The sequence below is a fragment of the Salvelinus fontinalis genome, chromosome 13, assembly GCF_029448725.1.
Source record: "Salvelinus fontinalis isolate EN_2023a chromosome 13, ASM2944872v1, whole genome shotgun sequence".
Taxonomy (NCBI): Eukaryota; Metazoa; Chordata; class Actinopteri; order Salmoniformes; family Salmonidae; genus Salvelinus; species Salvelinus fontinalis.
This window is the reverse complement of record NC_074677.1, coordinates 39,143,004-39,170,558: the sequence shown is the minus strand read 5'-3', so window position 1 is coordinate 39,170,558 and position 27,555 is coordinate 39,143,004. Positions and strand designations below refer to the sequence as shown.

At 46.1% G+C, this 27,555-nt stretch overlaps 1 protein-coding gene and 1 pseudogene across 1 annotated transcript; one reads left to right on the top strand and one right to left on the bottom strand.

The window, feature by feature from the left end:
* The window catches only part of LOC129868641 (neurofibromin-like), an 82,961-nt pseudogene that overhangs the window by 20,322 nt on the left and 35,084 nt on the right, over window positions 1-27,555 (top strand).
* Window positions 21,508-27,138, bottom strand: LOC129868643 (oligodendrocyte-myelin glycoprotein-like). The gene is made up of 2 exons (XM_055942803.1): window positions 26,712-27,138; window positions 21,508-23,228 (listed from the first exon to the last, which is right to left on the bottom strand). The coding sequence occupies exons 1-2, from the start codon at window positions 26,855-26,857 to the stop codon at window positions 21,881-21,883; spliced, it is 1,494 nt and encodes a 497-aa protein (XP_055798778.1). The 5' UTR covers window positions 26,858-27,138; the 3' UTR covers window positions 21,508-21,880.

Here is a 27,555-nt window from a genome sequence, read left to right as displayed (position 1 = left end):
GCAAGAGCTCTGATAGGTTGGAGGACGACTTAATGTGCAAGTCTATGGAAGGGGGTGAGAACCATGAGCCTCCTAGGTTTTGTATTGAAGTCAATGTACCCAGAGGAGGACTGAAGCTAGCTGTCCTCCGGCTATACCATGGTGCTACCCTACAGAGTGCTGCCGAGGCTACTGTAGACCTTCATTGCAACATAGTGTGTTTTAATCAATGATTTGTGACGCGAATATATTTAGTATAGTTTTATCTAAAAAGGATAACCTTTGTAATGTTTTAAATTGTCTGAAATTCACTGAGGAGCCTCCACTGCTATAGAGGACAGTCCCACCATGAGAACTCAGAAGGTCATGATGCTCAAATCAAATGATAACTAACAATGAAATGCTTACTTACGGTTTCTTTTCCAACAATTCAGATGTAAAGATAAAATAATAAATACACAGTGAATAACAAATAACAGGTAAAAATAACATGGCTATATACACACGAGGTACCAGTACCGAGTCGATGTGCAGGGGTACGAGGTAATTCAAATAGCTATGTACATATAGGTAGGGGTAAAGTGACTAGGCAACAGGATAGATAATAGACAGTAGCAGCAGCGTATGTGTTGAGTGTGTGTGTGTGCTGGGGCTGTCAGAGAGGTGAAGGCTCCTGTCATAGTGTGTTTGTGTGTTTTCAGGCCGCTCAGCCCTGCAGAAGAGAGTGATGGCTCTGTTGAGGAGGATCGAACATCCTACTGCAGGAAACAAAGAGGTGAAAGAGTGGCCTGCTGCTGTGTTCCTGTTCATACCCCGATGCTTCAATAATGGAAGGATGTTTGTGAAGCACGATATTGATATCAACTCAGCATTTGTTTTATGATCTTCCCCACAGGCATGGGAAGACACGCATGCAAAATGGGAGCAGGCAACCAAATTAATCCTCACCCATCCCAAAACTAAGCTAGAGGATGGCCAGGCAAGCACACACCCAGTACCTTGTTCTTATGCATTCCCGTTATGCAAATAGAAAATACACTTCACATATTATTTGGTTGTGGATTGATGTTGTCTCTGTTCTCTCATTGGTCCTCTCGCTCTGCTTCTGTGTTCAGGAGTGGATCAACATGACGGGCTTCCTGTGTGCTCTGGGAGGTGTGTGTCTGCAGCAGCGCAGCGCCCCAGGCCTGGCCACCTACAGCCCCCCCATGGGGCCTCTCAGTGAGAGAAAGGGCTCCATGATCTCCATGGGCTCCTGTGAGGGGAACACGGAGACGCCCCTGGGCCGCTTCCTGGATCGCCTGCTGTCTCTCATGGTGTGCAGCCATGAGAAGGGTGTTCAGATCCGGACTAATGTTAAGGACCTAGTTGGCCTGGAGCTCAGCCCGGCTCTCTACCCCATGCTCTTCAACAAACTCAAGAACAGCATCAGCCGCTTCTTCGACGCACAGGGGCCGGTGAGAGAACACACAAACACACGCACGCTTAGAAAACGTCATCGATTATCTGTTTGTTAAAGTATAATCACATTGGTGTGATCACTCTTGCTTCTGAAAAGGGTTATACATTTATATCCAAAGTCACTGAAGGAATATAGAAGGTAAGAACGTCTTTGTTAGCTTTTGTGGTAAAATATATTTTTCTTTGTTTCTGTTTAGGTCCCCATCAATGACACGAACACCCAGTTTGTGGAGCAGACCATCGCCATCATGAAGAACCTACTGGACAACCACACTGAGGGCAGCTCAGAGCACCTGGGACAGGCCAGCATAGAGACCATGATGCTCAACCTGGTCAGGTAAATGCCACACCTCCTGTCCTCTCCTCTATGCCGACCCTGGACCATGAGAATGTTGGTGAGCTGCTGTGAGCCCACTGCCCACTCTCATCCTCCACATGCCCTGTGTTGTTGGCAGGTACGTGCGTATCCTAGGCAACATAGTGCATGCCATCCAGATCAAGACCAAGCTGTGCCAGCTGGTGGAGGTGATGATGGAGAGACGAGACGACCTGTCCTTCTGCCAGGAGATGAAGTTCAGGTGAGAATGTTCTCCTGGAGTTTTGACTGTCTGTACTGAACTGTACTGTCCAGGTTTACTGCAACATATTGATACGGAGTAATACAAAAACCGTGTCATTTAGTTGACATACTGTAAAGCAATGTCCATTCATCCCTGGCAGGAACAAGATGGTGGAGTACCTGACAGACTGGGTGATGGGCACCTCAAACCAAGCGGCTGACGATGACGTCAAGTGTCTTACCAGGTACTGTTCTACTACCCCCTGCTTGGATTGTACCCCCCTCACACAGCTGATGTGAACATGACCTCTGTGACCTCTAACCCCTGATCTATACCCTGTGCTGTGTGATATACAGGGACCTGGACCAGGCCAGTATGGAGGCGGTGGTGTCTCTGCTAGCTGGCCTGCCCCTCCAGCCTGAGGAGGGAGATGGTGTGGAACTGATGGAGGCCAAGTCCCAGCTCTTCCTCAAGTACGCCAGCCAATCTCTACTACTATTGAATTGTATTACTTCTGTACATCACAATTCTACAGAAAGCAAAGTCTGGCATCATTACTCCCACTAGCTTTGTAGTGATTGTGTGTGTCCTCCTCCCAGGTACTTCACCCTGTTCATGAACCTGCTGAATGACTGCAGTGAGGTGGAGGATGATGGGCAGCAGGTGGCAGGGAGGAAGAGGGGCATGTCCCGACGTCTGGCCTCCCTCAGACACTGCACTGTCCTGGCCATGTCCAACCTCCTCAATGCCAACGTGGACAGCGGCCTCATGCACTCCATCGGTCAGTCTGGAAACCTAACATCGGAACTTATCAGGAATGGAGCTTGGGCTCGCTCTTTGGTTGGCTGCTTCGTGTGTCCCTGTTTTTTAAAGTGCTTTACTGCACATGTGAAAGAAGATTAACAGTGGAAGTGGCTTTAATGGGATCTCTGTGAATTACATCTAATTCCTCATTTAGTGTAGGGTCGTTAAAACGATACCCTCCCATGGTCAATGATATTCCCTCTTGTCCCACGTAGAGAGAAATGCATTATCTTACCTATTGCGCTCTCTTGCGTTCTCTCGGTGTGTGTGTGTGTGTAGGTCTGGGCTACCATAAGGACCTGCAGACACGGGCCACCTTCATGGAGGTGCTGACTAAGATCCTGCAGCAGGGAACAGAGTTTGACACACTGGCAGAGACGGTGCTGGCAGACCGCTTCGAGAGGCTGGTAGAGCTGGTCACCATGATGGGAGACCAGGGAGAGCTGCCTATCGCTATGGCTCTGGCCAATGTAGTGCCCTGCTCCCAATGGGTATGTAGTCTACTCACCACCCACTGTCCTTTATGTGTGACCTGACATCTTGACCCTGGTGTTAGATCTGGCGGTGTAAATGGAATAACATTCAACGCAAATGGTTTCCTACTGTTCATAGGTGTGAATATGAATATCTGTGTTGTGTTAGTGATGTGTAGACTGTGGGTGTCAGTGTGAACTGTGTCACTAACGCTGTGTCACTATCCTGTCAGGATGAGCTGGCGCGGGTGCTGGTGACTCTGTTTGACTCGCGCCACCTCCTGTACCAGCTGCTGTGGAACATGTTCTCTAAGGAGGTGGAGCTGGCGGACTCCATGCAGACTCTGTTCAGAGGAAACAGTCTGGCCAGCAAGATCATGACCTTCTGCTTTAAGGTACACAGCATGATTGGCTAGGTGCCCAGTCCTGTCCTGATCAACCCAGGCACGAAAGTGTGGTTGCGCTCTTTTACGGCTATGCAAAATACCTGCTCTCTGACAAGGGTCATGACACAATATGGTCTTAGGCTTTCAAAGAAACGTGGCGCCTGCTTTCTAAAATGAGTTCTAGTTTAGGTTGTCAGTGTGTTTATGCCTGTATGTCCACCCCTCCCTCCCTCTGCTGTTTCAGGTGTACGGGGCCACGTACCTGCAGAAGCTGCTGGAGCCTCTCCTCAGAGGGGTCATCACCGCCCCAGAGTGGCAGCTCATCAGCTTCGAGGTGGATCCCACCAGGTAACTTACCCCACAGACACTATTCAACTCATTCACCCGCTTTGTTTTCCAGCTGTGCTTTTTAAACCAAGACAGCAGTGCTAGTCAATTAACTGATAATCTGCTTGTTTTGATTTCAGTTAGGACCTTCGTAAAATTCTAATATTCTCGGCAACATGGAAGAAGTGTTGCATTGTCCCATGCTCTCTTGCTGTCTCTGGTTATGACTGACTGGTTCTGTGTCTCTGGTTATGACTGACTGGTTCCGTGCCTCCGGCTGCAGGCTGGAGCAGAGTGAGATCCTGGAGGAGAACCAGAGGAACCTGCTGCAGATCACCAACCGCTTCTTCCTGGCCATCATCAACTCCTCCACAGAGTTCCCCCCACAGTTGCGCAGTGTCTGTCACTGCCTGTTCCAGGTACGTATTCGACCCCTCAACTCCCAACTCTAACCCACTCCACCGGCTGGAAACCCTCATCTGACTGACAGGGTTCCTTTTTATCTCAGGAATTATCTGAGCTTTTTCTGCAGTGGTCATCATTTATGTTTCCAGGGTGGTTATTATGAACTAGGTAAATGTACATCACAAGGTAAGCTTTGATGGCATAGGAATCATTTGCACTTTTGTGCAGGTTCTGTATACGATTGTAGTAGTTTTTATGCAGGTTCTGTATACGAATGCAGTAGTATTTATACAGGTTCTGTATACGAATCCAGTAGTATTTGTGCAGGTTCTGTATACGAATGTAGTAGTTTTTATGCAGGTTCTGTATACGAATTCAGTAGTATTTGTGCAGGTTCTGTATACGAATGTAGTAGTTTTTGTGCAGGTTCTGTATACGAATGTAGTAGTTTTTATGCAGGTTCTGTATATGAATGTAGTAGTTTTTATGCAGGTTCTGTATACGAATGCAGTAGTATTTGTGCAGGTTCTGTATACGAATGTAGTAGTTTGTGGTGTTTGTGGTGTGTGTTTGTGGTGACTTTTTTTGTGCCCATCTCTGTTCTGTAGGCAACTTGCCACTCTCTACTGAATAAAGCCACAGTTAAAGAGAAAAAGGAAAGCAAAAAAGCAGTAAGTTCAGAGAACGTTCTCCCTGGCCACTCTGTTGAAAGAAAGGGAAGATCATTTACCCTCTTGCTGTTCTATCACCTTAAACTACTTTATACTCCCGCCCTCCTTACAATCACCACCTGAAATCCCACTACTAATACTTTTACTTCCAAACAAGTTTCTCTCAATTTCAATGTATGCTCACCACAAACTGGTGGGACTGTTGTAGCTACAATGTTCCTATCCACTGCTCCTCTGGTCTCTTACTGGTGTGAGGTTTTTGGGGTTGGTGTTGAAAGGAGTTTGGGGGTCTATGATAAGGGGCTTGTATTGCAGGTCACGTAGCACTTTGGCAGATAGTTATGTGGTGCTACTCTGTGTCCTGGGATCCACTCCGCTTTTTGAAAAGCTTTCCTGGAATTTGGAACTCTTGTGAAGACTTAAGGTTTCTGTGCCGTTCAGTACTAGCTATGTTTCGCAGTGCAGAAAGACGTCCACCCCAGGGATGATCTGATGACCACACCCTCAGTTCCCTCTACTGCATTTTTATAGATGTATTTTTTTAGAGGTCGACCGTTTATGATTTTTCAACGCCGATACCGATTATTGGAGGACCAAAGAAAGCCGATACCGATTCATCGGCCGATTTTTAAACATGTATTTGTAATAATGACAATTACAACAATACTGAATGAACACTTATTTTAATTTATGTAATACATCAATAAAATAAATTTAGCCTCAAATAAATAATGAAACATGTTCAATTTGGTTTAAATAATTCAAAAAACAAAGTGTTGGAGAAGAAAGTAAAAGTGCAATATGTGCCATGTAAGAAAGCTAACGTTTAAGTTCCTTGCTCAGAACATGAGAACATATGAAAGCTGGTGGTTCCTTTAAACATGAGTCTTCAATATTCCCAGGTAAGAAGTTTTAGGTTGTAGTTATTATAGGACTATTTCTCTCTATACCATTTGTATTTCATATACCTTTGACTATTGGATGTTCTTATAGGCACTTTAGTATTGCCAGTGTAACAGTATAGCTTCCGTCCCTCTCCTCACTCCTACCTGGGCTCAAACCAGGAACACATCGACAACAGCCACCCTCGAAGCAGCGTTACCCATGCTGAGCAAGAGGAACAACTACTTCAAGTCTCAGAGCGAGTGACGTTTGAAACGCTATTAGTGCGCAACCCGCTAACTAGCTAGCCATTTCACATCGGTTACACCAGCCTAATCTCGGGAGTTGATAGGCTTGAAGTCATAAAGCATTGCACAGAGCTGCTGGTAAAACGCACGAAAATGCTGTTTGAATGAATGCTTACGAGCCTGCTGCTGCCTACCACCGTTCAGTCAGACTGCTCTATCAAATCATAGACTTAATTATAACAGGTCATTAATATGGTCGAATCCGGAAACGATCATCTCAAACAAATTGTTTATTCTTTCAGTGAAATACGGAACCGTTACGTATTTTATCTAACGGGTGGCATCCATCAGTCTAAATATTCCTGTTACATTGCACAACCTTCAATGTTATGTCATTATTATGTAAAATTCTGGCAAATTAGTTCGCAACGAGCCAGGCGGCGCAAACTGTTGCATACACCCTGACTCTGCGTGCAGTGAACACAAGAGAAGTGACACAATTTCACCTGGTTAATATTGGCTTTCTAACCTGGATTTCTATTAGCTAAATATGCAGGTTTAAAAATATATACTTCTGTGTATTGATTTTAAGAAAGGCATTGATGTTTATGGTTAGGTACGGTCGTGCAACGATTGTGCTTTTTTCGCGAATGCGCTTTTGTTAAATCATCCCCCGTTTGGCGACGTTGGCTGTCTTTGTTAGGAATAAATAGTCTTCACACAGTTCGCAATGAGCCAGGCGGCCCAAACTGCTGCATATACCCTGACTCTGTCTCAAGAGATGTGACAATTCCCTAGTTAAATAAATTCATTTTAGCAGGTAATATTAACTAAATATGCATGTTTAAAAATATATAATTGTGTATTGATTTTTAAAAGGCATTGATGTTTATGGTTAGGTACACGTTGGAGCAACAACAGTCCTGTTTTGCGAATGCGCACCGCATCGATTATATGCAACGCAGGACACGCTAGATAAACTAGTAATATCATCAACCATGTGTAGTTAACTAGTGATTATGATTGATTGATTGTTTTTTATAAGATAAGTTTAATGCTAGCTAGCAACTTACCTTGGCTTCTTACTGCATTCGCGTAACAGGCAGGCTCCTCGTGGCGTGCAATGTAAAGCAGGTGGTTAGAGCGTTGGACTAGTTAACCGTAAGGTTGCAAGATTGAATCCCTGAGCTGACACGTTAAAAATCTGTCGTTCTGCTCCTGAACAAGGCAGTTAGTTAACCCACCGTTCCTAGTCTGTCATTGAAAATAAGAATGTGTTCTTAAAACTTGCATAGTTGAATAAAGTTGTAAAAAAAAAAAAAACTGCCAAATCGTTGTCTCAAAATACCGATTTCCGATTGTTATGAAAACTTAAAATTGTCCCTAATTAATCGGCCATTCCGATTAATCGGTCGACCTCTAATTTTTTTTATTGATTCATTATTTAGTATTTTTATTTAATAATATTTTATTTATTTTGGCCCCTTTTTCTCTCCAATTTTGTGATATCCAATTGTCCCATCGAACGGACTTGGGAGAGGCGAAGGTCGAGAGCCGTGCGTCCTCTGAAACACGACCCCGCCAAGCCGCACTGCTTCTTGACACAACGCCTGCTTAACCTGGAAGCCAGCCGCACCAATGTGTCGCAGGAAACACCGTACACCTGATGACCATGGCAGCGTGCAATGCGCCCGGCCTGTCACAGGAGTGGCTAGAGTGCGATGGGACAAGGACAACTCGGCCGGCCAAAACCTCCCCTAACCCGGATGACGCTGGGCCAATTGTGTGCCGCATTATGGGTCTCCTGGTCGCGACCGGCTGCGGCACAGCCTGGGATCGAACCAGGATCTGTAGCGATGCAGTGCCTTAGACTGCTGCGCCACTCGGGAGGCCCCCTCTACTGCATTTACCGTATCTGAAATAAACAATGAAGTGAGCTAGCAGCTTGTTATCATGAGTAGTTGTGCCTCCTTCATCGGTTGAGATGTCATATTGGCATCATGGTTAATATTGCTAGAGGTCAATATGCTGTGTTCATGAGACTGAGGAGTAAGCTGTAGAGACCTGGTAATTGGCTGACCTTCTCAAAGCAATCTAATACTGCAGGCTGTTAATAACAGCTTGTGGTGTTGCAGCAGCAATGAAACAATTATTTTCATTTTACAGCCTAGTAATTCTATTGCTGCGATCTCCATATTAAAACACACTTGTGTTACAGCTGAGGACATTTTAGTATGCAGACATGTAGAACGTTTGTTCAGTTCAGGAGATGGATTTACCTGAACATTGCCCAGTGCTTTCTCAGTAGCGTACAGTATCAAGTCTACACTAGTAGTTAGGACTGGTCTACGATTCTCCTCTCCCCTTAATCTAGATTTCCAGGCGCCTTGCTTTCCTTTTTTATCTCTAACTCAGTTTTGAAGCGGGCCTAGTGGTGTGAATGTGGTTTGGTGGTGACGTGGCCATCTTGTGTCCTCTAGCCTGTGTAATACTTTGTCTCCTCCTACACTCGATCTGCTCCAACCCATGCCCTCTCCTCCTCTCCCTCTCTCGAACAATGAATCATCCCCTGTTCTTACTATCCCTCCTCCAACACCCTCACATTCAGGTGGTCAGCCAGCGTTTCCCCCAGAACAGCATAGGGGCGGTGGGTAGTGCCATGTTCCTACGTTTCATCAACCCTGCCATAGTGTCGCCCTATGAGGCGGGCATCCTGGATAAGAAACCTCCTCCCAGGATAGAGAGGGGATTGAAGCTCATGTCCAAGGTAAGAGGACAGGACACCCATGCCTCATATACAATATGGCTTAACACTATGTGACTGGATTCAGGATCGTAGGCATTTGACGCTATTTCCTAGTTCACAGTAGGGCTGTTAAAAAATTAAATAAGCATTAATATGCCTTAATTCCAAACTTGAAGCTGATTGTGGACTACAGGAAAAGGCGGGCCGAACAGGCCCCCATTAACATCGACGGGGCTGTAGTCGAGAGTTTCAAGTTCCTTGGTGTCCACATCACCAACTAACTATTATGGTCCAAACACACCAAGACAGTTGTGAAGAGGGCACGACAACACCTTTTTCCCCTCAGGAGACTGAAAAGATTTGGCATGGGTCCTCAGATCCTCAAAGTTCTACAGCTGCACCGTGCAACTGCTCGTCATCTGACCGTAAGGCGCTACAGAGGGTAGTGCGTACGGCCCAGTGCATCACTGGGGCCAAGCTTTCTGACATCCGGGACCTCTATATTAGGTGGTGTCAGAGGAAAACCCCCAAAATTGTCAGACTCCAGTCACCCAAGTCATAGACTGTTTTCTCTGCTACCGCACGGCAAGCAGTACTGGAGCGCCAAGTCTAGGACTAAAAGGCACCTTAACAGATTCTACCCCCAAGCCATAAGATAGATGAACAATTAATCAAATGGCCACCAGACTATTTACCTTGACCCCCTCCCCCCACCCACCCCATTTGTTTTTACACTGGTGCTACTCACTGTTTATTATCTATGCATAGTCACTTCACCCATACCTACATGTACAAATTACCTCAACTAACCTGTACAGCCGTGCATTGACTTGGTACCGGTACCCCCCTGTATACCAGTGCCCCCCCTGTATATAGCCTCACTATTGTTATTTTATTGTGTTACTTATTTGCGGAGGCTGCAGGGGTGCGTGCTACACCACTGCTTAAGTTTAGCTATGAGGAATCTAAGATGTATCAAGAAAATGATATCCAGCTCAGGGCTCCAGCTACGCTTTCGGTTTGCTAACTTGCTAGCTAAGTGACGAGATTAAGCTTCTTGGTTACAGCAGTGACATTCAATCCCGTTCTGGATCAAGATCCCTGTTGCCTAAATAGTTTTGTGCGTCCCCAAAATGTGTATAAATACACGAAACAAAAATATAAATGCAACATGCAATAACTTCAAAGATTTTACTGAGTTCCATATGAGGAAATCAGTCGATTTAAATATTCATTAGGCCCTAATCTATGGATTTCACATGAATTGGAATACAGATATGCATCTGTTGGTCACAGATACCTTAAAAAAAGGTAGGGCGAAAACCAGTCAGTATCTGGTGTGACCATCATGCGGTGCGACATCTCCTTCGTATGGAGTTGATTGTGTCTTGTGGAATGTTGTCCCACTCATCTTCAATGGCTGTGCGAAGTTGCTGGATATCAAATCAGATGTTATTTGTCACATGCGCTGAATACAACAGATGTAGACCTTAGTGTAATGCTTACTTACATGCCCTTAATTCTTATGGCCGCAATCCCGTTAACGGGATGTTATGACAACAGTCAGTGAAAGTGCAGGTCGCCAAATTCAAACAAATCTCATAATTAAAATTCCTCAAACATTTTAAAGGTAATCTTGTTGTTAATCCCACCTAAGTGTCCGATTTCAAGTAGGCTTTACAGCGAAAGCACCACAAACAGTCATTTTCCCAGCCAAAGACAGGAGTCACAAAAAGCAGAAATAGAGATAAAATTAATCACTAACCTTTGATCTTCATCAGATGACACTCATAGGACTTCATGTTACACAATACATATGTTTTGTTCGATTAAGTTCATATTTATATCCAAAAACCTCAGTTTACATTGGCGCCATGTTCAGAAATTCCTCCAAAATTGCAGAATTAAAAAAAAACTAAACTTTGAAAGATCCATGTTTTACATAGAATTAAAGATACACTTGTTCTTAATGTAACCGCTGTGTCAGATTTCAAAAGTTTACGGCAAAAGCACAATATTCAATAATCTGAGAACAGAGTTCAGCCACAAAAGGAAGCCATACAGTTACCCGTCAAATTGTGCAGTCAACAAAACCCATAAAAAGCATTATAAATCTTCACTTACCTTTGCTGATCTTCGTCGGAATGCACTCCCAGGACTCCCACTTCCACAAGAAATGTTTGTTTTGTTCGGTAATGTCCATCATTTATGTCCAAATAGCTATTTTTGTTAGCGTGTTTGGTAAACAAATCCAAAGTCAAGAAGCACGTTCACTAAAAACAGGCAATGTCAAAGTTCCGTAACAGTCAATAGAAACATGTCAAATTATGTATTGAATCAATCTTTAGAATGTTTTTAACAAATCTTCAGTAACGTTCCAACCGGAGAATTACATTGACTTCAGATGTGCGATGGAACAGAGCTCCCTCTCATGTGAACGCGCATGGTCAGGTCATGGTAGACCTGACTAATTCCTGTCTCCTTCGGCCCCACTTCACAGTAGAGGCATCAGACAAGGTTCTACAGACTGTTGACATCTAGTGGAAGCCGTAGGAAGTGCAAACTCATCCATATCCCAATGTGTATTCAATAGGGGCTTGGTTGAAAATCGACCAACCTCAGAATTCCCACTTCCTGTTTGGATTTTTTCTCAGGTTTTTGCCTGTCATATGAGTTCTGTTATACTCACAGACATCATTCAAACAGTTTTGGAAACTTCCGAGTGTTTTCTATCCAATGCGAATAATAATATGCATATATTAGCAACTGGGACTGAGGAGCAGGCAGTTTACTATGGGCACCTCTGTGCACCTTTCATCCAATCTACTCAATACTGCCCCTGCAGCCATAAGAAGTTTAACCAACAATGCAGTTCAAGAAATAGAGTTAAGAAAATATTGACTAAATAAACAACATTTTTAATATAAAAAAGTGACACACTAAAATAACAATGAGCCTATATACGGGGTGGCGGTACCGAGTCAGTGTGCGGGGGTGCAGGTTAGTAATGAAGCTATATACAGGGGGTATCGGTACCGGGTCAGTGTGCAGGTTAGTAATGAGGCTATATACAGGGGGTATCGGTACCGGGTCAGTGTGCTGGGGTGCAGGTTAGTAATGAGGCTATATACAGGGGGTAGTGGTACCGGGTCAGTGTGCTGAGGTGCAGGTTAGAGGTCATTTGTACATGTAGGTAGGGGTGAAGTGATCTACACATGTATAATAAACAGCGAGTAGCAGCAGTGTACAAAAGAAAGGGGACTGGAACGCTTTATTGTTCATGTCGATCCAGAGCATCCTTAACATGCTCAATGGGTGTCCTGTCTGAGTATGCAGGCCGTGGAAGAACTGGGACATTTTCAGCTTCCAGGAATTGTGTACAGATCCTTGTGACATGGGGCCTTGCATTATCATGCCGAAACATGAGGTGATGGTGGCGGATGAATGGCATGCCAATGGGCCTCGAGCTCGTCACATTATCTCTGTGCATTCAAATTGCCAACGATAAAATGCAATTGGGTTCATTGTCCGTAGCTTATGCTTTCCCATACCATAACCCCACCACCCACCATGGGGCACAACGTTGACATCAGCAAACCGCTCGCCCACACGATGCCGTACACGCTGTCTGCCATCTCCGTTTCCTGTACAGTTGAAACCGGGATTCATCCATGAAGAGTACACATCTCCAGTGAAGGTGAGCATGTGCCTACTGAAGTTGGTTACAATGCCCAAATGCAGTCGGGTCAAGACCCTGGTGAGGATGATGAGCTTGCAGATGAGCTTCCCTGAGACTTTTTCTGACAGTTTGTACAGACATTCTTTGGTTGTGTAATCCCACAGTTTGATCAGCTGTCCGGTTGGCTGGTCTAAGACCATCCCGCAGGTGAAGAAGCCGGATTTGGAGGTCCTGGGCTGGCATGGTCTGCGGTTGTGAGGCCGGTTAGACGTACTACCAAATTCTCTAAAACGACGTTGGAGGCAGTTTAAGGTAGAGAAATGAGCATTCATTTCTCTGGCAACAGCTCTGTTGGACATTCCTGCAGTCAGCATGCCAATTCCCCGCTCCCTCAACACATGAGACATCTGTGGCATTGTGTTGTGTGACAAAACTGCACATTTTAGAGTGGCCTTTTATTGTTCCAAGTTCAAGGTGCACCTGTGTAATGATCATGCTGTTTAATCAGATTCTTGATACGCCACACCTGTCAGGTGGATGGATTATCTTGGCAAAGGAGAAAGTGTGTGCAAAGCTGTCATCAAGGCAAAGGGTGGCTATTTGAAGATTCTCAAATATAAAATATTCTTTGATTTATTACTACATGATTCCATATGTGTTATTTCATAGTTTTGATGTCTTCACTATTATTCTACAATGTAGAACATAGTAAAAATAAAGAAAAACGAGTAGGTGTTCTAAAACTTATGACTGGGGGGGGGGTGTGTACAGTGTCCTCGGAAAGTATTGAGACCCCTTTACCTTTTCCACATTTTGTTAGTGTAACAGTATAACTTTAGACCGTCCCCTCGCACCGACCTCGGGCGCGAACCAGGGACCCTCTGCACACATCAACAACAGTCACCCACGAAGCATCGTTACCCATCGCTCCACAAAAGCCGCGGCCCTTGCAGAGCAAGGGGCAACACTACTTCTAGGTTTCAGAGCAAGTGACGTAACTGATTGAAACGCTAGCAGCGCGTACCCGCTAACTAGCTAGCCATTTCACATCCGTTACACTAGGTTACAGCCTTATTCTAAAAATGCATTCAATAAAAAAAAATCCTCAGCCATCTTCACACAATACCCCATAATGACAAAGCAAAAATAGTTTTTTTAGAACTTTTAGCAAATGTAATAATAAAGACCCTATTTAAATACAGTGAAAGTATTCAGACCCTTTGCTATGAAACTCGAAATTGAGCTCAGGTGCATCCTGTTTCCATTGATCATCCTTCAGATGTTTCTACAACTTGATTGGAGTCCACCTGTGGTAAATTCAATTGATTGGACATGATTTGGAAATGCACACACCTGTCTATATAATGCCCCACAGTTGACAGTGCATGTCAGAGCAAAAACCATGCCATGAGGTCGAAGGAATTGTGTCGAAGTACAGATCTGAGGAAGGGTACCAAAACATTTCTGCAGCATTGAAGGTCCCCAAGAACATAGTGTCTCCATCGTTCTTAAATGGAAGAAGTTTGGAACCACCAAGACTCTTCCTAGAGCTGGCGGCCCGGCCAAACCTGAGCATTTGGGGGAGAAGGGCCTTGGTCAGGGAGGTGACCAAGAACCTGCTGGTCACTCTGACAGAGTTCCTCTGTGGAGATGGTAGAACCTTCCAGAAGGACAACCATCTCTGCAGTACTCCACCAATCAGGCCTTTATGGTAGAGTGATCAGACAGAAGCCACTCCTCAGTAAAAGGCACATGACAGCCCGCTTGGAGTTTCCCGAAAGGCACCTAAAGGACTCAGACCATAAGAAACAAGATTCTCTGGTCTGATAAATCCTAGATTGAACTCTTTGGCCTGAATGCCAAGCATCACGTCTGGAGGAAACCTGGCACCATCCCTAAGGTAACGCATGGTGATGGCAGCATCATGCTGTGGGGGTGTTTTTCAGCGGCAGTGACTGGGAGACCAGTCAGGATTGAGGGAAAGATGTACAGAGAGATCCTTGATGAAAACCTGCTCCAGAGCACTCAGGACCTCAGACTGGGGCGAAGGTTCACCTTCCAACAGGACCTCGACCCTAAGCACACAGCCAAGACAATGCAGGAGTGGCTTCGGGACAAGTCTCTGAATGTCCTTGAGTGGCCCAACCAGAGCCAAAACTTGAACCCGATCGAACATCTCTGGAGAGACCTCAAAATAGCTGTGCAGCGACGCTCCCCACCCAACCTGATGGAGTTTAATGGATCTGCAGAGAAGAATGGGAGAAACTTCCAAAATACAGGTGTGCCAAGCTTGTAGCGTCACACCCAAGAAGACTCAATGCTGTAATCGCTGCCAAGTGTGCTATAACAAAGTACTGACTAAAGGGTGTGAATACTTATGTAAATGTGATATTTCAGTTTTAAGTTTTTAATAAATTAGCTAACATTTCTAAAACCCTGTTTTTGCTTTGTCATTATGGGTTGTGTGTAGATTGATGAGGAAAAAAACAATTTAATAAATGTCAGAATACGGTTGTAAGTCAAGGGGTCTGAATGCTTTCCGATGGCACTGTATGTACTGTTATTTTTTTGTTGAAATAGTGCACATTCAGGAATACTGTATACCCCGGTATTGTACTGAAACGATATGACTGTATGAAATGCCATCCTGACTCATGCGTTTACGTGTGATTCATTAAAGTTACCCGGAAGGTTGCTAGATCGAATCCCCGAGCTGACAAGGTAATAATCTGTTGTTCTGCCCCTGAACCTCGGCCGTCGTTGTAACTAACAATTTGTTCTTAACTGAATTTACTAGTTAAATAGAGGTTTTAAAAAAGTACCTGGGGCGACAGCTTAAGAGGATGAGAACGATGCTGAATGGGTGTAAACTAAGAAAATATATAATTTTAGGGCTTTTTCTCCTACTTGTCTCAAGTTCTTCGTTTATTTATTTTTTACACTTTTATAAAATTTTGGTAAGCTCACCTTCCTGAATTCAGTCACATATGGTGTATTCTATTTGAGGATATTGCCTTGTTGTTGACATGTTTTTATTTGTCTCTTACAGATCCTGCAGAGCATTGCCAACCATGTTTTATTCACCAAAGAGGAGCACATGAGGCCTTTCAATGACTTTGTCAAAAGCAACTTTGATGCAGCTAGAAGGTATGATAAAATAAGGATCTCTTCCCTCACTGAAATCTATTGGATGTTTTTATTGGATACTCATTAACCTATCAGGCCTAGCTGAATCTTGTTCATTTGTCCTTTTGTGTTGTAGGTTTTTCCTGGACATTGCATCAGACTGCCCTGCCAGTGACTCCGTCAACCACAGCCTGTCCTTCATCAGTGATGGCAATGTTCTGGCCCTGCACCGGCTGCTGTGGAACAACCAGGAGAAGATAGGACAGTACCTCTCCAGCAACAGGTGAGTGGGCTGAACAGTCCAACAGAGTTGTATTGCTTGGGATGACTTCGATGTTTAAGAGAGATATCTGTTTCTATGTAAGATGTTTTACATAACCCAGATCTTTAGGATGAACTGAAGCCCACATTTGTTTACACCAATCTGAGAAGCCCAGCTCACAGGAAGTGTTGTTTGAAACTATTGTACACCTCTGTACCTGCTGCGTGTGGAAGAGGCTTATCAGAGAGTAGACTGGATCAAATAACATTTTATTTGTCACATCCGCTGAATACAACAGGTTACACTGAAATGCCTACTTACAAGCCCTAAACACACAATGCAGTTTTAAGAAAAATACGTGTTTAGTAAAAGATGGATAAGTAAAAAACTAACAAATAATTATAGAGCAGCAGTAAAATAACAGTAGCGAGGTTATATACAGGGGGTATCGGTACAGAGTCATTGTGCGGGGGAGTACACGTCTGCCGTGCTAACCACTTCCTTGTTATTCTTCAGGGATCACAAGGCAGTAGGGAGACGGCCGTTTGACAAGATGGCTACCCTCCTGGCCTATCTGGGGCCCCCAGAGCACAAACCTGTGGCTGACACCCACTGGTCCAGCCTCAACCTCACCAGCTCCAAGTTTGAAGAATTTATGACAAGGTAGACACATCAAGTTACTATTAATTACATAGATCTCACTGTCACAAGCCGGTCTCATAAAACTGGATATGATAGTATCTGAGGCAGGGGTTGTTTTATTATTAATCTGAAAGTACCTCCAATCTTGTATTTGCTGCCTCAGACACCAGGTACATGAGAAAGAGGAGTTCAAAGCCCTGAAGACCCTCAACATCTTCTACCAGGCTGGCACCTCCAAGAACGGCAACCCTGTCTTCTACTACATCACACGCAGGTGAGGCCTGCAGACTGTCACATTTCAACAGTCACAAAACGCTCTATTCACTTCATGATGGATTTATTCAGAAACATTGAAACATTTGGAAACATTTTAAAACGAGGCATTGAGTTGGAGCACTCAACATAAAAAGGCATAGATTAATTTATTTTAGCTCACCTTAATTGTACAGATGAGAACAGGTGACTGACGTTTCGACGTCAAGCTGATGTCTTTCTCAGTGACTTGACAGTTGCCCTTAGGCCACTAGGCTATAAATAGGAGCTATTTAGACACAACAATGTAAGAAAATAATGTTTCAAGGTAAATGGCAAATTAATAACAATAATAGGAGATCATGTCTGGTTAATCAATAGCATGTCTGGTTAATCAATATGGAATCATAAAATAAGCAAGAAAGTGTTTAACAAATCAAAATATATTTGAGATTCTTCAAAGTAGCCACCCTTTGCCTTGATGACAGCCTTGCACACTTATGGAATTCTCTCAACCAGCTTCATGAGGTGGAATGCATTTCAATTAACCGGTGTGCCTTGTTAATTTGTGGAATTTCTTTCCTTAATGCGTTTGAGCCAATCAGTTGTGTTGTGACAAGATAGGGGTGATATACAGAAGATGGTAAAAGACCAAGCCCTTATTATTGCAAGAACAGCTCAAATAAGCAGAGATAAATTACATTCCATCATTCCTTTAACACATGAAGGCCAGTCAATCTGGATTTTTTTTGTGGCACTGGTTTACACACAATACCCCATAATATCAAAGTGGAATTAGGTTTTTGGAAATTTGACAAATTAATAAAAAAAATAAAACGCTGAAATGTTTTGAGCCAATAAGTATTCAACCCCTTTGTTTTGGCAAGCCTAAATCATTTAAGGTGTAAAATTTGCTTAAGTCATATATAATGCGTTGCATGGACTCACTCTGTGTGCAATAAGTGTTTAACATGATTTTTGAATGACTACCTTATCTCTGTACCCCACACATTGTCCTGTTAGGTCCCTCAGTCGAGCAGTGAATTTTTATTTTATTTATTTAAAAAAAATTTTTTAGCTCCCTTTCTCCCCAATTTTCGTGGTATCCAATCGCTAGTAATTACTATCTTGTCTCATCGCTACAACTCCCGTACGGGCTCGGGAGAGACGAAGGTCGAAAGCCATGCGTCCTCCGAAGCACAACCCAACCAAGCCGCACTGCTTCTTTAACACAGCGCGCCTCCAACCCGGAAGCCAGCCGCACCAACGTGTCGGAGGAAACACCGTGCACCCGCCCCCCTCGGTTAGCGCGCACTGCGCCCGGCCCGTCACAGGAGTCGCTGGAGCGCGATGAGACAAGGAGGCCGGGAGGCCTAGAGCAGTGAATTTAAAACAGATTCAACCACAAAGACCAGGGATGTTTTCCAATGCCTCGCAAAGAAGGGCACCTATTGGTATGTGGGTGAAAATCCCTTGGAGAATGGTGAGGTTATTAATCACACTTTGGATGGTGTATCAATACATTCAGTCACTACAAAGATACAGGCGTCCTTCCAACTCAGTTGCCTCAGTGGAAGGTCAATGGTGACTTTAAAACAGAGTTTAAAAAATAGTTTCATGGCTGTGATAGGATAAAACTGAGGATGAATCAACAAAATTGTAGTTACTCCACAAAACTAATTTAATTGACAGAGTGAAATGAAGCAAGCCTGTACAGAATAAAAATATTCCAAGGCATGCATCCTGTTTGCAACAACACACTAAAGTGATACTGCAAAAAAATGTGGCAAAGCAATTCACTATTCTTTCCCTGAATACCAAGTGTTATGTTTGGGGCAAATCCAATTCAACACATTACTGAGTACCACTCTTAATATTTTCAAGCATAGTAGTGTCTGATTCATGTTATGGGTATGCTTGTAATTTAAGGACTGGAGTTTTTCAGGATAAAAAAAGAAATGGAATTGAGCTAAGCACAGGCAAAATCCATGAGAACAACCTGGTTGTCTGCTTTCCACCAGACATTGGGAGATGCATTCACCTTTCAGCAGTACAATAACCTAAAACTCAAGGCCAACTCTATACTGGAGTTGCTTACCAAGAAGACCGTGAATCTTCCTGAGTGGCCGAGTTACAGTTTTGACTTAAATCTGCTTGAAAATCTGTGGCAAGACCTGAAATTGGTTGTCTAGAAATGATCAACAACCAATTTCACAGAGCTTGAAGAATTTTTGGAAAAGAATAATGGGCAAATGTTGCACTATCCAGGTATGGAAAGCTCTTAGAGAGTTACACAGAAAGATTCACAGCTATAATTGCTGCCAAAGGTGCTTTTACAAATTATTGACTCAGTGGTGTGAATACTCATGTAAATGAGATATTTCTGTATTTCATTTTCAATAAATTTGTAAGTATTTCTAAAAACATGTTTTCAATTTGTCATTATGGGATATTGAATCCATTTTGAATTCGGGGTGTAACGCAACAAAGTGTGGAATAAATCAAGGAGTATGAATACTTTCTGAAGACACTGTATGCAGTCAAAATTTATTTTGTACCTGTGTGGCATAGGATGTGAAGTCTGAAACCACTTGAAGCTGGGATGTCCCTCCCTCCATTTCATTTGGTGTTCCGACTGTCCATCAACTCCTGGCTAAACCCTACGTCACAGCCACTGACAAAGCACATGCCTGCCATCCTTTCATCGTAGTGCAGAAGGAGAGAGTGGTCACTATTGCATACTCAGAGATCGATTTATAGCCATTCATCTAAATGATTTCATAGATTTTTTTTAACCAACACTTTCTCTTTGTCATAGATGTAAGATATTGATATGAGTTCAGGAATCCAAGCTAGAGCTCCGTGTGACGTTCACAGCGATGGGGGCAGACATTTTAATCAAGAGATCTTTAGAAAATATGCACATTTTCTCTAACACTAAATATAGAAATATGTATTTCATAGTTATAAGGAATGTGAAATCGTATAGTTATTGGTTTTATACTTTGATTATACAAAATTTAAAAAGCATATGTCATTTCAAGACTTATTCATACAGTTTTGTTGAATAGGAAATGCATCATATGATATTTGTATATTTGTACTTGAGCTTGTGTCCCCAAAAGTGACTACACCTCAGCAATTTATAACTGTTTTTACCAGAAAGGTTAGATTTGAACCTTTCTTGGCGTGTGCAGCCTTACTAATTATTGTTTATGGCCCTCTCATGATGAAGTTGTTTTCAGGGATTACGTAGATTACATATAGTTACATTTATGAAGTTTTAAGGTCACTGTACATTTTAAATAGCTGACTTGAATGCAAGTAAACTTACTGCAATTAACATCTCACCAATTATAACAGGACCACCAGCACCATTCAAAGATCTCTGCCACTTACCTGTTGTTATGAGCAAAGTAAACCCTCTCACCTGTAGTGGTTTGTGAACAAAGTGAACCCTCTCACCTGCAGTGGTTTGTGAACAAAGTGACCCCTCTCACCTGCAGTGGTTTGTGAACAAAGTGACCCCTCTCACCTGCAGTGGTTTGTGAACAAAGTGACCCCTCTCACCTGCAGTGGTTTGTGAACAAAGTGACCCCTCTCACCTGCAGTGGTTTGTGAACAAAGTGACCCCTCTCACCTGCAGTGGTTTGTGAACAAAGTGACCCCTCTCACCTGCAGTGGTTTGTGAACAAAGTGACCCCTCTCACCTGCAGTGGTTTGTGAACAAAGTGACCCCTCTCACCTGCAGTGGTTTGTGAAAAAAGTGACCCGTCTCACCTGCAGTGGTTTGTGAACAAAGGGACCCCTCTCACCTGCAGTGGTTTGTGAACAAAGGGACCCCTCTCACCTGCAGTGATTTGTGAACAAAGTGACCCCTCTCACCTGCAGTGATTTGTGAACAAAGTGACCCCTCTCACCTGCAGTGATTTGTGAACAAAGTGAACCCTCTCACCTGCAGTGATTTGTGAACAAAGTGAACCCTCTCACCTGCAGTGATTTGTGAACAAAGTGAACCCTCTCACCTGCAGTAATTTGTGAACAAAGTGAACCCTCTCACCTGCAGTGATTTGTGAACAAAGGGAACCCTCTCACCTGCAGTGGTTTGTGAACAAAGGGAACCCTCTCACCTGCAGTGGTTTGTGAACAAAGTAAACCCTCTCACCTGCAGTGGTTTGTGAACAAAGTAAACCCTCTCACTTGCAGTGGTGACGATTGTAGAAGAGCCAACAGTTTGGGATGAGGGATTTTATTGTACCTGGCTAATGACATCATTATAGTTGACCATTGGCAGCGAACCTCAGGGGTATGGCCAGTATTTTTGTTGAGCCTTACCAATTTAAGTTCACAATGCTGTCTCTACCTGAGATCCACTCATCTACAGCCCATAGACATTCTCTCTCTCTCTCACACACACACACACACACACACACACACACACACACACACACACACACACACACACACACACACACACACACACACACACACACACACACACACACACACACACACACACACACACACACACACACTGTGGTGCCAATAGAAACAAAGGTACAGTATGGTGCCACCTGCTGCTGAGTCAAGGTCATAGCCTATAGAATGGTTGGAAATAACTCTGTTTAATAGTCAACACATCGGAGGTGAAGTCAGGGCCATTAAGGAACTATTAGAAGTTAACGATGAAAACAGAGTTATGCAGATAGTGAACACTAAAGCATCTTTTTTCAACATCCCAATAATGATGTGTACAGTGGTAGACTGGTAGTGTAAAATGTACATCGATGCTACCTGTGCATGTCATATGTTATTGATTAGTCATGCAGAAGAGTGCATTTGAGAGATAGTGTCTGACACAGTATTCAGAATGGTAAGAAAACAGAATGTTGGTTTAATGACACTCATTCGTGTATGTTTGTGCAGTTGTCCAATAGACTGACAAGGACATTAACTCCAGACATTTTAATTTAACTTTCAGAGAACGTACAGGGTGAGAGTCAGGAGGAGCCACAGGTTCAGTACTAGTGGGAGTGTAGACCTGGGGCCTGGGCTGGTGTTGTGGTCCGGGGAGCCACCCTGGTTGGCCCTCTTGACACTCCTGGTGCGGAGGGTGGCCGTTCTCCTTGTGATGGTAGAGGGGTTGTTAGTGGTGAAGGCTGTATCTGTGGTGTAGATGCTGTCAGTAGTAAAGGTTGTGTCTGTTATGTAGGTGTCGTCTGTGTTTGACGTGCTGCTGTCAGTGTGGGACCTGTCAGTGGGCAGGGTGGAAATGGCCAGAGGGGTTGAGGTGAACGGGTAGTGGTCTGTGAAGAGGTTGTTGTTCTCTGGTCCACTGGGGCGTCCTGGGCCTCTCCTGGTGTGGAGCTGGGTGTTGAGCAGGGCAGACTCGGACAGGTACCAAGGCCACCTGGTGAGGGCCTCTGGGGGAGGAGGGTGGCTCAGCTCCTCCTGAGTACCAGCAGCCAGGGGAGGCTGAGTGTAGGAGGCAAAGTGCCACCCACCAGTCCTGGCCGGGTGGGGCTCTCCACAGACGGGTTGAGTGTGGCAGGGGCAGCCAAGCACACGGGTGAAAGTGTGCTGGAGCCAGGCCAGCAGGTGGGTGATGTTGGTCTGGTGCTCACAGGCCCAGGGGTTGTCCCCCAGGGAGAGGAGGCTCAGGCTGCCCAGCTGGCTGAAGGCCTCAGGGCCCACAGAGGAGAAGCGGTTGGAGTGCAGGTAGAAGGTGGTCAGCCTGGACATCCGGTTCAGCGTGCCAGGCAGGATCTGCACCAGGGAGTTGTGGGACAGGTCTACGGTCTCCAAGCTGGCGGGCATGTTGGTGGGCACGGTCCAGAAGTGGTTGTGGCTGAAGTTGAGCAGGCGTAGGCTGGTCAGGGTGTTGTTGATGAACACGGCCCGCTCCAGCTTATTGTTGGACAGGTCTAGGACCCGCAGGTTCCACTGGTAGGCCGTGTCATTCTTGTCCAGTAGGTGGATGTGGTTGGCTGCAGCGTGGAGCTCCCACAGTGCCTTTGGCAGGTCGGTGGGCAGGCGGACCAGCCTGTTGTGGGACAGGTCCAGGGTTCGGAGGTGGGCGAAGGTACTCAGCTGGCCGTCCAGGTCGTGGATGCGGTTGTGAGACAGGTTGAGGGAGTGCAGGTTGTGCTGCAGGCCCAGGGGCAGCATCCTCAGGCCCCTCCAGGAACAGTCCACCTCTCTGTGGCTGCGGTTACAGGTACACATGGGGGGGCAGACAGCCAGGGCCTGGAGACACAGCAGCATCAACAGCCATAGCACGGCCACACCGTGGGGAGGGCCACTGGGGGGCATCAGTAGCACACGCCTTGAAACACAGGAGGAATGGGTTAGAAACATGATGGCAAACCCACTTTATTAGCTAGGCTACATATCAGCAGCATCTAGTAGTAAAACCCTATAGTCCACGTAGGTAGTAGACCAAGAACTAGCAGTGTGAATGAATGAGGCAGACTGCAGTAGTGGAGTAGAGGCTGCTGAACAGACTCGAGACCACAGTTCAGATCTCATTCTCTCCCATTCTGCTCTGCCCCTCTCTCTCCCATTCTGCTCTGCACCTCTCTCTCCCATTCTGCTCTGCACCTCTCTCTCCCATTCTGCTCTGCACCTCTCTCTCCCATTCTGCTCTGCACCTCTCTCTCCCACTCTGCTCTGCACCTCTCTCTCCCACTCTGCTCTGCACCTCTCTCTCCCATTCTGCTCTGCACCTCTCTCTCCCATTCTGCTCTGCACCTCTCTCTCCCATTCTGCTCTGCACCTCTCTCTCCCGTTCTGCTCTGCACCTCTCTCTCCCGTTCTGCTCTGCACCTCTCTCTCCCGTTCTGCTCTGCACCTCTCTCTCCCGTTCTGCTCTGCACCTCTCTCTCCCATTCTGCTCTGCACCTCTCTCTCTCCCATTCTGCTCTGCCCCTCTCTCTCCCATTCTGCTCTGCCCCTCTCTCTCCCATTCTGCTCTGCCCCTCTCTCTCCCATTCTGCTCTGCCTCTCTCTCTCCCACTCTGCTCTGCACCTCTCTCTCTCCCACTCTGCTCTGCACCTCTCTCTCTCCCACTCTGCTCTGCACCTCTCTCTCTCCCACTCTGCTCTGCACCTCTCTCTCTCCCATTCTGCTCTGCACCTCTCTCTCTCCCATTCTGCTCTGCACCTCTCTCTCTCCCATTCTGCTCTGCACCTCTCTCTCTCCCATTCTGCTCTGCACCTCTCTCTCTCCCATTCTGCTCTGCACCTCTCTCTCTCCCATTCTGCTCTGCACCTCTCTCTCTCCCATTCTGCTCTGCACCTCTCTCTCTCCCATTCTGCTCTGCACCTCTCTCTCTCCCATTCTGCTCTGCACCTCTCTCTCTCCCATTCTGCTCTGCACCTCTCTCTCTCCCATTCTGCTCTGCACCTCTCTCTCTCCCACTCTGCTCTGCACCTCTCTCTCTCCCGCTCTGCTCTGCGCCTCTCTCTCTCCCGTTCTGCTCTGCGCCTCTCTCTCTCCCGTTCTGCTCTGCGCCTCTCTCTCTCCCGTTCTGCTCTGCGCCTCTCTCTCTCCCGTTCTGCTCTGCGCCTCTCTCTCTCCCGTTCTGCTCTGCGCCTCTCTCTCTCCCGTTCTGCTCTGCGCCTCTCTCTCTCCCGTTCTGCTCTGCGCCTCTCTCTCTCCCGTTCTGCTCTGCGCCTCTCTCTCTCCCGTTCTGCTCTGCGCCTCTCTCTCTCCCGTTCTGCTCTGCGCCTCTCTCTCTCCCGTTCTGCTCTGCGCCTCTCTCTCTCCCGTTCTGCTCTGCGCCTCTCTCTCTCCCGTTCTGCTCTGCGCCTCTCTCTCTCCCGTTCTGCTCTGCGCCTCTCTCTCTCCCGTTCTGCTCTGCGCCTCTCTCTCTCCCGTTCTGCTCTGCGCCTCTCTCTCTCCCGTTCTGCTCTGCGCCTCTCTCTCTCCCGTTCTGCTCTGCGCCTCTCTCTCTCCCGTTCTGCTCTGCGCCTCTCTCTCTCCCGTTCTGCTCTGCGCCTCTCTCTCTCCCGTTCTGCTCTGCGCCTCTCTCTCTCCCGTTCTGCTCTGCGCCTCTCTCTCTCCCGCTCTGCTCTGCGCCTCTCTCTCTCCCGCTCTGCTCTGCGCCTCTCTCTCTCCCGCTCTGCTCTGCGCCTCTCTCTCTCCCGCTCTGCTCTGCGCCTCTCTCTCTCCCGCTCTGCTCTGCGCCTCTCTCTCTCCCGCTCTGGTCTGCGCCTCTCTCTCTCCCGCTCTGCTCTGCACCTCTCTCTCTCCCGCTCTGCTCTGCACCTCTCTCTCTCCCGCTCTGCTCTGCGCCTCTCTCTCTCCCGCTCTGCTCTGCGCCTCTCTCTCTCCCGCTCTGGTCTGCGCCTCTCTCTCTCCCGCTCTGGTCTGCACCTCTCTCTCTCCCACTCTGCTCTGCACCTCTCTCTCTCCCACTCTGCTCTGCACCTCTCTCTCTCCCACTCTGCTCTGCACCTCTCTCTCTCCCACTCTGCTCTGCACCTCTCTCTCTCCCACTCTGCTCTGCACCTCTCTCTCTCCCACTCTGCTCTGCACCTCTCTCTCTCCCACTCTGCTCTGCACCTCTCTCTCTCCCACTCTGCTCTGCACCTCTCTCTCTCCCACTCTGCTCTGCACCTCTCTCTCTCCCACTCTGCTCTGCACCTCTCTCTCTCCCACTCTGCTCTGCACCTCTCTCTCTCCCACTCTGCTCTGCACCTCTCTCTCTCCCACTCTGCTCTGCACCTCTCTCTCTCCCACTCTGCTCTGCACCTCTCTCTCTCCCACTCTGCTCTGCACCTCTCTCTCTCCCACTCTGCTCTGCACCTCTCTCTCTCCCACTCTGCTCTGCACCTCTCTCTCTCCCACTCTGCTCTGCACCTCTCTCTCTCCCACTCTGCTCTGCACCTCTCTCTCTCCCACTCTGCTCTGCACCTCTCTCTCTCCCACTCTGCTCTGCACCTCTCTCTCTCCCACTCTGCTCTGCACCTCTCTCTCTCCCACTCTGCTCTGCACCTCTCTCTCTCCCACTCTGCTCTGCACCTCTCTCTCTCCCACTCTGCTCTGCACCTCTCTCTCTCCCACTCTGCTCTGCACCTCTCTCTCCCATGGAGGCTCCCTAATATCTGGCACATGGAGGCAGTGCATGCACTGTACCACCACACCTGAACATGTATGACTGTGACCTCTATAATTATGCAGGTATAGTAATCAGGCAGTGTGTGTAGAGATGCACTCAGTCGCAGTGCTGCAGATATACCTTATCCAGCATGCTCATGCATGCAACACAGTATGTGAGTAGGGTTTAAACGTTTGTCTTCAACGCCTACAGTCCGGGACCTATTTATTTAGGGAGTTCCCCCATCCTCCCTAGCAACAGACTAGTGGGCAGTGTCATGCTTTGACTACAATGGCTTGTAGATTGTTTTGAAGAGGATGTTCTGATTGGCTTGGGTTATTAGTCTGTAGGGGATACCTTTTAGAAGATGGTTGTAGTTCGCTTGAGGTGGGAATTCCCTGCTGTCCCATTTCACTGATGTTAATTAGCCTGTTCAATATATAGCCCAGTTAGTGAGTGTCAGCTATTGAGCAGGGAGTTGTTCCTACTAGAACAGGCTGACTAGATGGGTATTATAAATTACTATGGAGAGGACAGACACCGGCCAGTCCCACAGCAAGCCAGAGTCAGAGATGATGTATTGTGAGCAGTGCAGATATTGTTACTGTAGCACCACGGTCATGTATGTAAGGTTGTGTGTGTGTGCATTGCTACTTTCTTGATTTTTCTATTTGATTCAATCGGTGTGTGAGAGTAGAGACACTCACCTTTTCCTCATCTTTGCATTCCAGTCTCTCCTCTCCTCTGTGGTCCCCAGCCCAGGCTGATCTCCTGCCTTTGTCTCCTGAAACACTGGAGTGGCTGCTGCAATGCTGATGAGGGATTTTCCTGTGTTTGACCGGTTTTCGCTCATTCACTGTTTTTAACGCTCTCTTCCTTTTCCCTTCTTACCTTTTGAGGCTGTTTTGTCCCCTGGTTTTGTCCTTCATCCCTCTTTCTTCTCTGAAGGATGGACTGTTAGGAGGATCTGTCTCTTCTTCTATCCTTTAGGTTCAGTGATGCAGGGAGCATTAAACAGTGTAAGCTCCTACTGCTTGAGCAGCCACTGCCGGCTCTGTGCAGGGAAGAGTGTGTGTCTTGGGGAGGGGGAAAGTGGGAGGGGAGTAGAGTAGAGGGATGCAGAGCGGCTCATAGCTATTGATGACTGAGGAGCTGGGGACTGCTGACGCCAATGTTTCATAATCACTATCCTTTCACTCATTCAAATAAATCTCTTCCTGTCTCTCTCTCTCCCCACACCTTCCTCTTTCCATTTCTCTGTATTAAACTAGCACTACCAATATAATTCCACTGACTCACTGCACCATGGAAGTGAATTGATTTTGTTATGGCACAGCAATGTTTTTCATATTTACTATGATAGTTATGTACCCAATTTTGAAGGCCCCCTCTACAAATATTGCTGTAATGGAAAACCTTTGCATCTGGATTGATGTTAGTGTCAGTATTATGTCATCACGGACAACCCATTTTAGACTTGGCATGCAATACATCCACGCATTCATCATGTTGTCAGCCATAAGTAGCTGAATAAATATCTCGGAAAGACGC